A 16332-nucleotide genomic window follows, 5' to 3' on the forward strand; every position below is an offset into this window, starting at 1 on the left:
AACTCTTGGACATTGAGTTTCCTGTGAGGTCAGGCAGAGGAGGAATCCTTTGTTCTCTCTTCTTACAGAGATTTTTTTTTAAAGATTACTTTCCTAGTCCTAACAAGTAGCCCCACTTCCCAGGACTTTGTGTCTCAAATGATTAAATCCTGTTCCTTCTTTGCTTTGTCTCCAGGAGGCCTCCCGCTTTCTGGTTGGTTGGGAAAACTGGCCAGGGTCCAACCCCTCCCAACCCCAACGCCCAGGGGGCTGGCCAAGGACTGCTGACGCCAGCAGTCGCTCACGTGACCACCACAGCTCTCAGTTCCGCTCCCTGTCCCAGACCTCTGGGTGGGCACTTCCAGGGACTCCTTCTGTTGGGGGGGCACCAGGTAGGCACCCCTACCCTGCCTGTCCACCGCTGGAACAGTGAGGGGGCGACCACGCAGGCGCAGGTGAACAGACGTGGGCAGATCAGATGTCAGGCCCTCTGTGCCTGCCCAGCGCTCTGTAGGCAGCGGGGACTGAATGTGGCCGGCCTCAAGACGTCTCACAGCATTCCTATTTGTCCGCCCCACCCCCGGCTCCCTTCCTCCCGGAAAACGACTCTGCCCTTCCTTCCTCTGTTCTTTGGCCTTGCTTTCACCTCAGCTACAGATCTTTTTCCCCTTCCTCTCTGCTGATTTAGCAGCATCCTGCTGGGGGCGTGGAGGGATTAATCAGTGACAGGAAGCTGCCTCTTTCAGAGCAGTGACCAGCTGTGCAAGACCAGCCCTAGGAGTCTGTGGTGCTTCCTGCCCGCTGCTCACCCATCCGCTCCTGCCATGGGGCACCTTGGGGCCCTCCTCTTCCTCCTTGGGGGCCTGGGGGCTCTCGCTGATATATGCGGTGAGTAACCAGATCTACCCTGTGCCTCTTTCCTCCTGGGGCCTTACGGGGGAGGACTGTCTTGTCCAAACCCCTCATTATGTAGCTGGAGAAACTGAGGCTCGAATGTTTGGGAGGGTACGATTTATCTGCCCCTTTGGACTTCCACAGCAGCTGGGACTTAGCTGGACCTCAGTGTTTGACACACTGTGTTGAGATTGACCCTGAGTTGACCCTCGAACAAGGTGGGTTAGGGCTGCCGGCCTTCCATACAGTCCAAAATCCATCTATAACTTTTGACTCCCCAGAAACTTAACTACTAATAGCCTACTGTTGACTGGAAGCCTTACTAATAAGATAAACAACACATATTTTGTATGTTATATGTATTATATACTGTATTCTTATGATAAAGTCAGCTAAAAAAAAGAAAATGTTATTGAGGAAATCACAAAGAAAAGAAAATAGATTTGGGACACCTGGGTGGATCAGTCTGTTCAGTGTCTGCCTTCGGCTCAGGTCATGATCCCCGGGTCCTGGGATCCAGCCCCGGAGCCTGGCGTCCGGGGAGAAGCAGGGAGTCTGCTTCTCCCTCTGCCCCTCGCCCTGCTTGTGCTCTCTCTCAAATAAATAAATAAAATCTTAAAAAAAACATAGATTTAAAGTATTGTACTATATCAAGAAAAATTCACATATAAGCGGACCCACGTAGTTCGAACACACGTTGTTCAAGGGTCAACTGTATACATCTGACAGGCCACCAGACAGAAATGCTCCCATTAATCCAGTCATGGATTTATTTACTCATTCAACATGCATTGACTGAGGCTTCTCTGAGCCAGTGCAGTGTTGGGCTTTGGGCAAAGAACAAAGAGAAGACCGGTCCCATCCCTGTCCTCCGAATGCATCTGTTATAGTAAAGGGGACAGACAAAAAAGTCAAGACGCAAATCAGTGCTGTGTTTGGGGGCTGCAGGGAGTGCCAAAGGAAGCGAACCAGGCACGGAGGTAGAGAGCTGGGGGCCACTCTCCACAGGGAGAGAGTTCAGGGAAGGATTTCCAAGGACCAGGCATGACAGGGGGATTGAGACCCAGAGGAGGAAAAGGAGCTGACATGAAAAGGAGTGGGGGGCATCCCAGGCAGAGGGAAGTGAGTACGCGGGCACCCTTAACGGAGACGAGACGAGTCTGAGAGAAGCGTAGGTGGCAGGTCATGGCAAGGCATTTGTGGTATACTGCACGCACAGGAGCCTGGCTGCTTCGGCTCTGTGTCCCAGTGTCCCCAGGGGCCTCTTGGGACCGGTCTTGGAGTCTGAATGCAGCCTGGGGCTATTTGTGCACTGGAGATAGGCAGAAAGCAGGAGGCAGGCAGGGAAGCCTCTGTGCTCTGGGATTACCCACCTCTCTTCCCTCCTTGTATGGTCTCTTGTTATCTTTGGACAAACTGAGAGGCAGGTTCAGGTGACAGATGAGTCAGTCAAAGGTTGGAGAAGCCAGGTGACCTGCCAAGGCACTCCAGCTTTCCAGGGCTTTGCTGGACTCAGTTCTCAGAACTCCGGGCCACGGTCTTCCCTGGGCACCAGGAGCTTCCAACCTGTGTTCCATAAGTGCAACCAGACCCCTCAGCCCTTGGCTCTTGGTTCCCGTCCAGACAGTCCCCAGGGGAGACCTGGGACCCAGACCTCACTGGGCATGAACCATTCAGTAGTTGGCCCATAGACCCGACAGAAGCCCTGGATCAGGTTTGGGGGTGCAGCCCCCTACAGCTGAGCCACTTAGCTGCTCAGGCCTCATTCCCTCCACTGCAAAATGGGCTAAGAATTCTTCCCTGCCTTCCTCCTTGGTGTGGTGCGGAGGATCCCACCGCTCAAACTTTACCAGCTCGAAGCTCTGTGTGGTTGTAAAATTGACAAGAATGCTGCACTAATGCTTTTGCCCAGGGTGGGCTCCTGTGCTTGGGAATGTCAAGGCCGGTCAGCTGGCAGAGCTGCGTGGCCCTGTGAGCAAGAGGCCCCATGGGAGGGAGCTCGCCCTGGGCCACTTTTATGACCAAGGTGAATTTGCCCGGCTCCTTCCTTTTAAGGAGGCTGAATTGTGGTTATGAGCCTCTCTTTATAGCTCTGGCTCTTCTTCTTATCACTTCTAATCCCAGGGCTGACTCACCTGCTAGAGGGCAGAGCCTGGGGTTGGGGTGAGGCTCCCCTACCAGTTTGAAGGAAAGGGAGAGGGAAAGAGAGGTACAGGGGGACAGATGACCAGAAGGATAGGCTGAAAGAGGTAGAGACTGAGACATACAGAGAGGGGGAAATGCCTATAGAAATGGGAGGCAGCCCCAGAAAGGCACTGAGGATGTGAAAGGAAAAGAAAAGCAACCCCTGTCCCCGACCCCCACCCCCTCTAGCCCCTTTAGCAACAGATACCTGTGACTTTTGGGAAAACGGGCATAAGATGGTGAGACCTATAGGGGCGCCTGGCTGGCTCAGTCTGCAGAGCATGCCGACTCTAGATCTCAGGGTCATGAGTTTGAACCCCACATTGGGCATAGAGATTACTTACAAAAAAAAAAAAAAAATGATGGTGGGACCCAAACCAAGAGGGATGGGCCTGTTACGAGAGGAACCCTGGTCCTTGAGCAGGTGAAGAGCTCTAGCGGCAGTTCCTGGGCTCAGTTCCCTGGGAGGGGCAGCCTGCCCAGCATCCTGGGACGAGGCACAGCCACAGTGGAGGCAGCTGGAGCCCTGCAGATAACTGGGAGGCAGTAAATGGGGGAGAGTCCAAAGTGCCTCCCAGGCCACCCACTGAGCTCAGGTTCCTTCCCTAAAGGAAGCAGGCAGGGTCAGCTGGGGCTGGGAAATGCCCCTGAGACTTCAGCTTCCCCAGTTTTTCAGCATTTTCATGATTCAGGCAAACCCCAAAGCACACAGAGAAATGGTTGCCAACGATGATGGCTTTTTACGGATGCACCCTTCAGTCTCCTCTTCACCTACAAAGATGTGGCAAAAAAAGCTTTATTTTGAGATCTGCACAGAGGAAGCTCACCAGACAGCCCCAGTTAGCCATGGGCAGCCTACAGTGGGGTTTGTTTGTTTGTTTTGTTTTTTAAAGATTTATTTTACTTATTTTAGAGAGAGTTGGGGGAGAGGCAGAGGGAGAGAGAGAATCCTCAAGCAGACTCCCTGCTGAGTGGGGACAATCCCCACCCCCCACCCCCAGTGCGGGGCTCGATCCCAGGATCCTGAGATGATGACCTGAGCCGAAGGCAGAAACTTAACAGACTGAGCCACCCAGGTGTCCCAGCCTGCAGTATTTTAAAATTGGGTGTGTAACACGTTCTGTGTGGGTTGCAGTCTTGGTACATGGATTCGGCAGAGCACCAAAGAACAGGGGCTTTGCAGGCAGGTTCATCCCTGGCTCTGCAGCCTGTGGAAGACACAACATGACTTTGAACGTCTGCTTCCTCTTTTGCACAAGGCAGTGATGACAGTATCGATGCCACAGGGCTGGCGTGAGGGCCAGGTGAGGTCAGGTGCAGTGCCTGGGGCACATTGCGAGGCTGAGCTCCACTCTCTGTTACTCCTGGCGGCAGAGTGGTCGCCTGGTACTGGCTTCCTCTGCCCTCGGCCCACCACCTCTCCCTAGCCCACTCCAACTGCTCTTTTGGGATACCTGCTTTCCCCTATTCACCTGCCGCCTTTCATTACAGCCTTACTTTCCCATACAAGTAGGATATGTGCTAGGTGGAGACGGAGTAGAGATGTTTATTCCCTGGAGAAGGCTCCGGTAAGGTAAAAGCAGTTCCTTGCTGGTGGCCTGGCTCTGCAACCTCACTTGACCTATTGTTCTCTTTCCTAAGAAATACCAGAGGTGGATAGCAAGCTGGTGGAGAGGCTCGGCCAGCGCCTCTTGCCCTGGATGGACTGGCTCTCCGTGGAGTACCTGAACCCCAGTATCTACGTGGGCCTACGCCTCTCCAGCCTGCAGGCCGGGGCCAGGGAGGCCTTCTATCTGCACATCCTCAAGCTCAACTACCAGCAGAGCGTCCTGGGGTATCGCTGTTCACTTTCTTCTCCTTTCTCTATGTCTTGCTCTACCTCCTAAGGGAAAGGAGACCTGTGTTCTGGTTTGGGCTGCCACTGCTTTGTTGGGGAGACTTTGGGCAAGTTTTGTCTCCTTTGGCACTTTCTCCATCTGTAGAATGGGGTTGGCTTGACTAGACTGGAGGCAGATATCACTGATCCATGATCACAGTCTACGCACCCCCCCCCCCACTACTGAGCCCAGAAGCAGCATCTAGCAGCATCTAACTTTGTGCTCCCTTTCCAGGGGGCATTAAGGGGAGGCCTGTTCTGAGGCTCAGTGTGGGAGTTTGAATGAGAGGTAAAGGATCAGGACCACCCTGAAGCATCTCCTGCTTGGACTCCCTCTCAAGAAGCAGACACAGAGCAGGGAAAGGGAAGAAAGGGAGGGCTGTGTGGACAAAGGGTGATCAAAATCGTGGGGGCAAGCATAGGTCACGGACGTCAGAGCCCTTGGGACTTGTCCTTGAGTCTAATTTTTTTATCTTTATGAAATATGTATGGCATGCACCTTACAACATGCAGAGCTGACTCATCTACTTTTGGTAGTTCTAGCAAAGTTTCTAATTATTAGGATTCTTTTCACTTTATGATGTTGGGGGGAGGTGTCCCAACCCAGGCTTACCAAAGGTGGCATTTTCTTACAGAAGTGTTGTTTACTGGCTTTGTCCTAGGCTTGCCATCAATGATGACAACAGTAACAACCAGGCCAAGCCCTCCATGGGTCAGGTGGCCCTCTACCTGCTGGCTCTCAGGGGTAACTGTGAGTTTGTTGGAGGCCACAAGGGGGACAGGCTGGTCTCACAGCTGAAGCGGTTCCTGGAGGACGAGAAGAGGGCCATTGGTGAGAGGACATGGTCTGCCAAGTGTGGGGGGGCCCTCATCAGATAACATTCTCTGGGGAAGCATCTAAGTCAGAACTTTGGGTTTTTTCCCCCCAGGCTTCTTTCCCACCCTCCACTCTGCCTGTCTCACTACCCACCTAGAGGCTTGGGCCTGCTGCAGTCACCATCCTTGACCAAGCCTTTCCTGTACCCCACATGCACTCTGTTGGCAAGTTCTGCTCAGCCACCACGACTGAACTGACTGTCTACCTCTGGGACAACTGCATGGCCTCCATACTGCTTACTCCTCAGCCTCTCTCTGCTAACTCTCCTGCTGCCTGATTTGACCCAGCACATGACAGCCAGGGCAAGCATTTGAAATCTAAATTTGATCTGGTTAGCCCTGCTCAAACCCTGCACAGGCTACTCACTGCTGTGTCCACAGCCCCTCAGCCTCGTCTGTCTGCCCCTTTCTCCTCTTCAGGACCTGCTGGCCCACTCCCTGGCTCACCCATGCACCTGCCTTTCTGGCTCTGGCCACGCTGATTTCTCAGCTTGCAGATCAGGGTCTTCGTATATGTTCTCTCTATCTGGAAGGTTTCCTTCCCCTTCTAGCTTCCTGCTCCCCCTTAGCTCCTCCTCACCCCCACCTCCCCAGTATCACTGCCTTTTAGAGAATCCTGCCCTGATTCCCAGCTACTCAAAGACCTCTACTCTTTGGCCCCAGAGACCTTGGTCCACATTTCAGTTCTAATCATGCTGACGTGGGTGCAGGTTGTGTTACTGTTGGAGGGCTGGCCGATCACCACTCTGAGCACAGTACCTGACACGGAGTGGATCCTCAGCAAGAATGGGTTGAGGGAATGAAGGAATGAAGGATCCCATGACCCAGAGGAGGGTGTTGGGAAGTGTGGGCAGTGGGGTCCCATGTGCTGACTGGTCTGGTTGCTGGGAGGGGGGCAGAGAGGCAACCCCTCAGGCCCAGCATGAAGCCCCTGCCCCATGGTCTTCTTCCTCCCAGGGTCCAGTCACAAGGGCCAGCCCCTCACCAGCTACTACCAGTATGGCCTGGGCATCCTGGCCCTGTGTGTCCACCAGAAGCGGCTCCATGACAGCGTGGTGGGCAAGCTCCTGTACGCCGTGGAACACGACCAACATCTGCCCCGGGGCCCCCTCTCTGTGGGTGAGTGGGCGAGGCCCTGCGAAAGCCAGGCTGGCACTCCGCCAGTCCCCAGCTCCAACTGAAGGCCTCCACCCCCTGCCCCATGCTCACCTTTCCTTGGGACCCCTTCCTTATGAATTCCTTAGGAGTGAAATGGTGAGGGCTCGTGTGTGGGGTATGGTGGTCGTGAGCCAGTGTTGAAGCAGGCCTGGGACCCTGACCCCAGCTCTGTCACACAATTATTGTAGGCTACCCTGGGCAAGTCAGCTGGTCTTTTTGGCTCAGCTTCTGCTGTAAAATAACCTCCCAGCAGTATCTTGATAGAAGATACCTTATAAGTCAAGGGCTTGTCATGGTGCCTGGCATGGAGAAAGTTCTGGATACAAAGCTATGGTCTTGTCCTCATATGAGCTGGGAAGCCTGAGACCTGGATTCTGGAGCTGCTACCTCACTGTGTTACCTTGGGCCTCCAGTGCTCTTTCTTGTCGTCGTGATTCAGGGTCTCTTGTAGGTGGGCGTTCTGTGAGAGTGTGCCTCGCCTAGGGTGGGGGTAGGATGGGGTAGGTTGGGAGGGTGAGGAGATACTGCAGAGAGCTTGCTCTTGCCTGAGGCTTGTAGAAAAACCACTGTGGGCCCAGTAAATCACCTCTGGGCGGGGGCAGGGGCTGGTGGGGTTTAAAGCCTGAAGGGCCCAGGCAGCACCCTGGACCTATGATATCAGATCACCTTGGGGTGGACCCAGCTATCCGTCTGTTCCAAACTTCCCTGGTGATTATAAAGTGCAGGCAGATTTGGGAATGAGGGGTGTAGGATAAAGCCTCTTGGGCCTCCCTCCTCCAGGCTCTCTCCCTAATCTCTAACTCCTAAACAGTAGACAGGGGAAGGGTGACCAACCATTGTTTGCCTGGAACTAAGGGGCTTCCCAGGACAGCAGACTTACAGTGGCCAAACTGGGAAAGTTCTGGACAAACTGGGCTGAGTTGGTCCCCCTTGCTGGTGAAAACGTTCTAAAATGCTGATCTGACCATGCCCCTTCTTCAAGCCTCTGGTGGCAGCCCATTGCCCCAGGGCCCTGCCTAGACTGACCCCAATTGGCTCTGTCCCTTGCAGACACAGTGGCCATGGCGGGCTTGGCCTTCACCTGTCTGGAGCGCTCCAACCTCAACCCCAATCAGGGACACCGGATCACCCTGGCCATTAGGACAGTACAAGAGAAAATCCTGAAGGCCCAGACCCCTGAAGGCCACTTTGGGAATGTTTACAGCACACCTCTGGCGCTGCAGGTAGTAAAGAGAGCATGGGGCCAGAGTTCACCCCGGTGTTCGGTGGGCGGTGGCCTGGTCAGGGGCTGGAAGACCTGGCTCCTCCATGCCAGCCGACCCACCTCCTCCTTCTCTTCCCCATTCTGTCACCAGTTACTGATGAACTCCTTCATGCCTGAAAAGAAGCTGGGCACAGCATGCCTCAAGGCAAGAGCTGCTCTGTTGGCCAGTATGCAGGATGGGGCCTTCAAGAATGTTCTCATCATTTCCCAGCTGCTGCCTGTCCTGAACGGCAAGAGCTATGTGGATCTCATCTCCCCAGACTGCGAGGCACCAAGAGGTAGCTGGGCCTTTCAACGGGAGCCCTCTTCTTTTCAGTCTGCTCAGTGCTTCCTGAAGTCTGCATGTCCCAGGGAAGGGAGGTTGCCTCATCCTGATTTGCTGAGTCAACGGGGGTTTGCGGGTCCATGTGGGACACACTGGCAGTGAAGATGCAGTCAGAGCTTCCAGAAAGCCACGGTGTGGGGAGAGAGATACCAAAGAGAGAGCTCTGGGTGGGCCATGAGTCTGCAGCCCCTTGTGTGATACCCAGTCCAGAAATGTTTGAATGGATGAATGGGGAGAGACACATTTTGGGTAGCGCTGATATATCCTAATGAGTCCCAATTAGCAGCTGGAATCAGGGCTTCATCTGGGAGAAGGACTTGAGTTGGTGAGTGGGATTTTCCAGTGGCGAAGAGCAGTAGCAAGGGCAGGGCAGAGAGTGGGCAGCAGAAACAAAGGTGCTGAGGTGTAAAAGGGTCCTCCCAGGGTCCAATCACAAGGGCCACCCCCGCACCAGCTACTACCAGTATGGCCTGGGCATCCTGGTCCTGTGTGTCCACCAGAAGCGGCTCCATGACAGCGTGGTGGGCAAGCTGAAATTTGGGGGAAGTTTCCTACTAGAGAGTGGGGTCTGGGGGAATGAGCTTTCATTCAAGCAGGAGAATGAAAAGGAGGGGAGACCCTCAGAGGTAATGTGGGCAGGGATTCTAGTTGTAGAAAGAGCCCTCTGGGGTGCTATGTGGCAGATAGGTGGGAAGGGGTACTGGAGGCAAAAAAACCCAGTGAGGGACCCAACCTTGGGCAGCCGGGGGACTTGGGGGGTAAAGGACAGGGGAGGCTGGGATCCTGTGGTGATCCTGGCTGAGATGGGCCACAGCGTCTTCAAGGGAAGAAAGGAGGGCTAACACGGGCCCCCTGCCCTCACACCAGCTACCCCTTCCTCTCTCCCTGGCTTAGTCCTGTTGCAACCAGCTGTGGAGACTCCTTCACAGACCCAAGCGCTCATCAGTGTCATGCTGAAGGTCCCCAGTGTCTTGCCACCATACAGACATGCCATATCTGTCCCTGCTGGGTCCTCCTTGGAAGATGTCCTTAAGAAGGCCCAGGAGCTCACAAGATTCACGTGAGACCCCCACTTCCCAGCCCTCACCCCACCTGACCCGACATCCCTGAAACAGGGTGTGGATGGGATGGGGATGGAAGAGGAGGTTCCCCTGGGAGAGGTGTCTGGCCAGGCTCTGCTTCCTCCTTCTCCACCCCTGAATGGCCCGGGGTATAGTGGAAATTGGGAGCTGTGGGCCAGCATTGTCAGTGGCTCTGAGAACATGCTCTGGGGGCAGAGCATCCGCATTGGAATCCTAGCTCCACCACTCCCCCACTAGGGACCCGGAACCAGTTATTTACCTGTAATCCAGTGAGAACATGAGCTGTGCCCTGCTCCTTGCAGGGTCCATGCAAGGAGTCCGGGAATTAGTGCACAAAGAGGATGTGGCCCCCCATACTTAGTAATCTCAATACAGCTTAGCTTTTTTTTTTTTTTTTTAAGATTTTATTTATTTATTTGACAGAGACACAGCGAGAGAGGGAACACAAGCAGGGGGCGTGGGAGAGGGAGAAGCAGGCTTCGTGTGGAGCAGGGAGCCCGATGCGGGGCTTGATCCCAAGATCCTGGGATCATGACCTGAGCCAAAGGCAGACGCTTAACGACTGAGCCACCCAGGTGCCCCACAGGTTAGCTTATATAAGAATCAGAATTTTTATCATCAGGTGATCTTGGCCTCATTCCTGTGATGAATTACCCTGGGCAAGTCCCCTGTAGAATGTGGAGGTTGGGCAACATCCTTAAACTTGCCTCTCACCCTGACAAGATTCGACAAGTCTGGGGCCAAGCATTTCTGCCCAGCCATGTCCATGCCTAAATAACATGGATGGGATTCTTGTGTTACCAATGGGGAATATGAACCAGAGGAGTTGAGTGCCTTCCACCGGGTCACCCAGACCCCAGACTTTTCTAGAAAGATATGCCTCAGTTTGAGAGAGCCCTAATTTCTGCATCCACCTGGAGTTCCCAAAGGACAGCACCCTGCAGTCAGGGAGGGCCCACAGCTGGTGCCTCGCATTTGTCCAGGTCAGGGAATTTCAGGCCAGAGATATACAAAGACCCCCTTTAAAGAACAAAAATTCTCCCAGACAGACCCCAGGATATTTCTGTTATACTATGACTTAGATGTGTGCTATTATGTTTACTATTAAAAGTTCCTTCTTTTTCTGGCTCCAGACATCTATAAATCCTAAACAACTCTGCAAATAGATATAAAATGTAAAAAGAATAACATTCAAATAAGGACTATTTGCTGAGGAGCAGGTGTACATGGCCAGGCATGGGGTGAGCCCTATGCTCTCAGCTACTTGGGCCTGAGCTACTGTCAACCCTGAGTTTGTCCAGGTAGCTGTGACTTCATAGGCCCTTCCCTGGCCCTGAACACTCCATTCACTACTAAGCCCGCCTCAGCTCTCTTCCCAGTAGCCTGCAGCTTACGGGGGCCCACACAGCCCCAGAGGCCACACACACTGAGCACCTTGGCAGGCCGCCATCCAGCAGACATTGAGAATATGCAGACCCTGCTGGCGTTCATGTCTGAATAACATCATCAAAATGAAAAAAAAATAGTACTTAACGTTCTGATTCAGAACTCCAGGAGACATCAGGGAAACAATTCTGTCAGTGGAGGTGGGTGCCTGAACTGGGTGTGGAGGCCAGGCAGTAAGGTTATATGTCTGGAGGCAGAGAAAGCTGGACTGCAGAAAGAAAGATCCAGAGAGAAAGAGAGGGGAGAGAGAGAAACAGGGAGACGTGCTCTAAGCAGCCACATGGACCCACAGAGTTAGGGATGACAGGGCAATGGGGTCTGCTCCACGACACCCCCTCAAACAACACTTTTCCCTTGGACGAAGTCACCCTGAGTGGTTTTCTGTCTCTTAAAACTATAAAAACCTCCCTCTCTAAGACATAACCATTGATAAGCCTTTTGGAGAGAGGAAGAACATGACCCATGGGCTTTTAAGAGGACCCCTCTGGCAGCCACGTCCACATGGTTTGGAGAAATGCACAGTTGGCGGCAAGGAACTCAGGGAGGGGGTGGTGTGAATAAGGAGTCTCTAGGTCACAAAGGCCAGAAACCTAACTCCAACCCTCTCTGGTAACGGGGGGCATGGGGTGTGTAGAATCGGAGAGAAGACTGAGCCACCCAGCCATAAGAAGAGGGAAGTGTCACTGAGCCACAGAAACTTCCAGACGCAGAGACCCACTGCCACCACCAGGTGTCTCTGTCTCGCACATCTGGGCTTCTCTGCATTCTTGCTTCGCCCTCTCTCATCGGGCACTGGCATCTTATATGTGGTGCTGGTGGCTTCTGCTCCTCACCCCTGCAACGTCAGCTCCCAGAGAGGGGGCAGCTGCTGAGCCAGTCATGTAACAGGTGTCCCTTCCTGTAGGCCATGGTCCGGGTCAGTGTGGAGAGGTGAAGTCCCATGTCAGGGCATGGCAGAAGAGGGACGGTGGTGAATGCCTGTGGCCTGGAAAGGATTTGGCCAGCGCCAGCCCTGAGGGAGAGGCCAGGACTTCCCTGGTGGGGGTAGTTCCGTTTCTGCCCTTGGGTCAATGGAAGCAAAAGTCACTTCTTCTGCCTCTCTCTTTGGTAGGTATGGAACCCAGAACTCCTTGTCAGGACCCTACCTGACCTCCGTGATGGGGAAAGAAGTTGGGGAACGTGAGTTCTGGCAGCTCCTCCAAGCCCCTGACACCCCACTGCTAGAAGGTGAGTCTGGTGGCCAGCCACCTCTGGACACCTGCCCCAACCGGCCTTGTTGTGGCGAGGCTTCCCCGGCTCACCTTGGCTTTCCCCTGAGCCTTTCTGGGCCTCAGCCTCAGGTCATCACTGATGCTCCAGGTGGCTTCTGACTTACTGACCTGAGCGCTTAAGAACTTTTACATAAGTTATTGGGGCAACTCTAGGAAATCAGATAGGCAAAAAAGGAAAATTAAAATCACCTATCATTTGCTCCCCAGAAATTACTTCTTTTAACTGTTGGCGTATTTTCTTCCAGCTAATTTTTTAAATATGTAAGCTTTTTCATAAAAACGGAGCCGAGCTCTGTAGCGATGCTGTCTGACAGAAACGATATGCTAGTGTAATTCTAAATGTTCTAGATGGCGACACTAATATTAACGATATATCTTATTTAACCAAATACACAAGATACTATTATTCCGAGATATAATCAATGTAAAATTATGAATGACATTTTTGCATGCTTGTTTTGTTCTAAGACTTCAAATGCACAATAGCTATGTGTGGCTAATGTGAGCATACTGGGTGGCACAGCTCTGTATACTGTTTGGCAACTTTAAAAAAACAATTCTTGGGGCTCCTGGGTGGCTCATTCATTAAGCGTCTGCCTTCAGCTCGGGTCATGGTCCCAGGGTCCTGGGATCGAGCCCTGCATCGGGCTCTCTGCTCAGCGGGAGGCCTGCTTCTCCCTCTACCACCCACCCCCCAGACTTGTGTTCCCTCTCTCGCTGAGTCTTTCTCTGTCAAATAAATAAATAAAATCTTAAAAAATAAATAAATAAATAAAATTTAAAAATTCTCTTCTTTTTTTGAAAAACATTTTATTTCATTTATTTATTTGACAGAAAAAGAGAGATCACAAGTAGGCAGACAGGCAGGCAGTGGAAGAGGGAGAAGCAGGGTCCCTGCTGAGCACGGAACCCGATGTGGGACTCAATCCCAGGACGCTGGGATCATGACCTGAGCCGAAGGCAGATGCTTAACCAACTGAGCCACCCAGGCGCCCCTCATTTATTTATTTTTTAAAGTAAGCTCTGTGCCCACTGTGGGACTCTAACTCACGACCATGAGATCAAGAGTCGCCTGCTCTTCTGACTGAGCCAGCCAGGCGCCCTGCAACTTATTTTTTTCATTCTTAATGTATTGTGGACATCTTTCTATGTTGTTATATGTAGATCTTCCCCTTCCTTTGAAATAGCCACGTAGAATTTATCACTCATGAGGGTGTTTGGGGCTGCAAATAACAGGAAACACAGTGCCAACCAACTTCCACTATATGACATTCGTTGGGGTCGAGTGACCAGGGTCAAGAGGGAATGAGGACTTTGGGGCTGGTGTAACCTGGGCTCCAGCCCTGCTCCCCTGTGACTCCATACGCCTCTTTTTATTGGCTTCCTCACCCTTCTTGTGTCTTCCCAGGGCAGCTCCCTTTTAAAACTTTGCCCCAAGCAGACAGAGGTGGAATTGGGACACAGGCACATTCCTGGACCCATCCCCGTTGTTAGGAGATGGCCCAGGTTCTGCACCCACCGTCGGCTAGAGAACAAGGATTGCCACACGACTGGTGTGGGCCAGTCAGGGCCTGCCTCGGCACTTCGTGCTGCAGAGGGGCGTGGAGTGAGATGGCGAGGCTGCAGCTTCTTGATTCCTGCTAGATATTTAGGGTTTTAATGCCTACGCCTCAAGCTGTCATGAGCATCCTTGTGCATCAGCCCAGTCACCAGACAGACTCTGAAGGGTCCTCTGTCCCTGCTCTTGCTATCTGGAGCTTCTGTTGGGCACCTACCAAGTGCCAGGCATTGGGCCAAGTACTTTCCAGAAAGTGGGCCTTTCTGAGGGAGTCCAAGAAAAAGCATTCTTTTTCCCTGCCTGCTTCTGAACAGACTGAGAAGTAAAACAAAGAGGGGGCAGATGGAGACCCCAGATCTGGCCTCTATTACTGATAAAGCCCGGGCTGGAGGGTGTAGCCTGGGGCAAAAGCCCGATGGACTCAATCATGAGACAGATGTGGATCATTGTGTCCTCCACGCCCCCCACCCGCCCCATCCTGGTCCAGCAGGAAGCCCACTCTCATGGGGAAAAAAGGAGCACCTGGTTGTTGATACCATTATTGTCCTCATTTCAGAAGTGGGAATGCCAGCACTCACCATTGTGAAATAACTTGCCCAGAGTCACACCGCTGACGAGTGCAGAGCTGGGACTTGACTGTCTCTAGTGAGTGGAGGCTGGCTCCAGCAGACTTCACTTGTGGTCTTGGTTCTCCCTCCAGACCACACTGAGCAAATCCCCCTTCCTGATGGCCCCTCAAGGGACCCTGAAGACAGTGACCCTGCCCGTCAGGTGTTGTCAAGGGTCTCTGGTTCCTTTCACCCCATGTTGGTTATCCAGAATGCTGTCCCGGCCCCCCTCCCTGGGGGCCTCCCCCACTGTAAAATGAGCCTGTGGGCCTCAGGAGCCCTGAGGTCACAGCTGATTTCAGTTTCCAGACTGGTTCTGGACAGCGCCCACTTTCCCACCAGCAAGCCCTGAGTGGATCTGATAGACCCTGGCCTCAGGGTGCTTGTCCATAAGAAGAGGTGGTGGGGTGGGGGGTGGGATTTTCTCCCCTGCTAACCCCTCTGCTTACCTGTTTCTGCAGGTATTGCTGACTATATCCCCAAGGATGGAGAAACCATCGAGCTGAGGCTGGTTAGCTGGTAGCCCCTGGGCTCACCCACGCCAGCAGCCTGGCCCATTGCTGGGCCTCCGCCTTCCCTCCAGACATCGCTGTAACAGGCACATACATGCCCAATCCTGCTGCTACCTCATGTGTCCTTGGAGGAGTGTCCCCTGGATTACCCAGCTACTACCCTTGCAAAGGTCCTCAGCCACCATCCACCCTGGATCAGGGAACCACGCATCTTCCTGGGAGGGCTGTTGCTCGAGTCCGGCCCCGCCTGGCCACACAGGCATCCCTTGAAGGCCACTCATAGTCTGAAGGGTCTGAAGCATCTCAGACTCCTCAACACAAGGAGAAGTCACGGCCATTGGTGTTGTGAGTACTGCCCCCTCTGGGATTGGGGTCCTGCAAGGAGACCTGTGTGGCCCAGGGGCTGCAGTCCCGACCCCAGCTCTCTACTCCGGCCTTCAGGGCGGTGGCCCCGGTGCTGGCCTTGGCAGAGTGGCTGGTGGGGGCTCTGCCGAGCTGCTCAAAGCCTGCCTCTGAAATGATTAAAGTGTTGATTGTGCACCTGCCCTGGTGTCCTGATGCCTCAAGCTCATGACTGAGTACAGGGGGCTGGAGGAGGAGGAGCTCCCCTGGGGGCGCAGAGGAAGGTGGGGGGTGGGGGGGTGGCGGCATTCTCCTGGGGGCTGGTAAGGAGCAGTGCTGCTGATGCCAACGCTGATTACTGTTTAGGGAACATAGCCTTGCTGGATGCTTTCTCGCACAACTCTTGAGCTTGTGGATATTTTTGTTTTCATCTCTACTTTGCAGATAAGGAAACTGGTACTCAGCAAGGGCGTGTGACTCACCCACAATGTCAGGCAGGGGACGTGGCTGAGGAGACACAGGCCTGGCCTGGGGTGGCCTCCTGGCTCGTCCACGCAAACACTGAAAATTGGGGGGCTTCCATGGTTGTTGGGATTACATGACAGAACCCAAATGTAACTGGAGGCCCAGGAGCCTAGAGCTTTTTTTTTTTCCCCAACACACAGTCAGGGTACCACCCCAGGCCTCAGCGGCCAGGGGCCAGGGACCTTGCCTGTTAGTGGGAGGGCCCTGAACTCTGGGCTGACCTCTGGGAAGTGGGGTTCAGGCCAGGGAGGCACCTCACATGCCCCACCTCACCAAGGTGAGGAAGAGGGGGGCCTGCCCTCAGAGGGCCTCTGTGCTAGACAGTGTGTTACATAGATACCTCTTCCTAGAGCTCTGGTTTCACATATTTGGGGTCTGGACAGGGAGGGGAAGTAGATGATTTAAAAAATTCTTATATTGAAACAAACATCA

General features: G+C 53.4%; 1 protein-coding gene across 2 annotated transcripts; it reads left to right on the forward strand.

The window, feature by feature from the left end:
* The first annotated feature begins 271 nt into the window (after nt 1–271).
* On the forward strand, nt 272–15578 carry TCN2 (transcobalamin 2). Of its 2 annotated transcripts, none has more exons than XM_045887318.3 (10): nt 272–371; nt 726–867; nt 4699–4891; nt 5596–5765; nt 6767–6928; nt 8018–8190; nt 8323–8509; nt 9451–9616; nt 12196–12311; nt 14983–15578. In XM_045887318.3, exons 2-10 carry the CDS (start codon nt 804–806, stop codon nt 15042–15044), a joined length of 1293 nt encoding a protein of 430 aa, XP_045743274.1. In that variant the 5' UTR covers nt 272–371; nt 726–803; the 3' UTR covers nt 15045–15578. The 2 variants fall into 2 exon arrangements, with proteins under 2 accessions (XP_045743274.1, XP_064434751.1); XM_064578681.1 differs by lacking the exon at nt 272–371 and adding an exon at nt 418–434.
* Nucleotides 15579–16332: the final 754 nt, after the last annotated feature.

The sequence above is a fragment of the Mirounga angustirostris genome, unplaced genomic scaffold, assembly GCF_029215605.1.
Source record: "Mirounga angustirostris isolate CCGP_5_RB_7025 unplaced genomic scaffold, mMirAng1.0.hap1 SCAF_14, whole genome shotgun sequence".
In the NCBI taxonomy this organism is placed as follows: Eukaryota; Metazoa; Chordata; class Mammalia; order Carnivora; family Phocidae; genus Mirounga; species Mirounga angustirostris.

Excerpts from the sequence above, each read along its gene's own strand:
- TCN2 (XM_045887318.3), top strand. The coding sequence starts at position 804 with ATGGGGCACCTTGGGGCCCTCCTCTTCCTCCTTGGGGGCCTGGGGGCT. Across the intron at positions 8,191-8,322 it reads GCACACCTCTGGCGCTGCAG|TTACTGATGAACTCCTTCAT; the intron begins GTAGTAAAGAGA and ends TTCTGTCACCAG. Across the intron at positions 8,510-9,450 it reads AGACTGCGAGGCACCAAGAG|TCCTGTTGCAACCAGCTGTG; the intron begins GTAGCTGGGCCT and ends TCCCTGGCTTAG.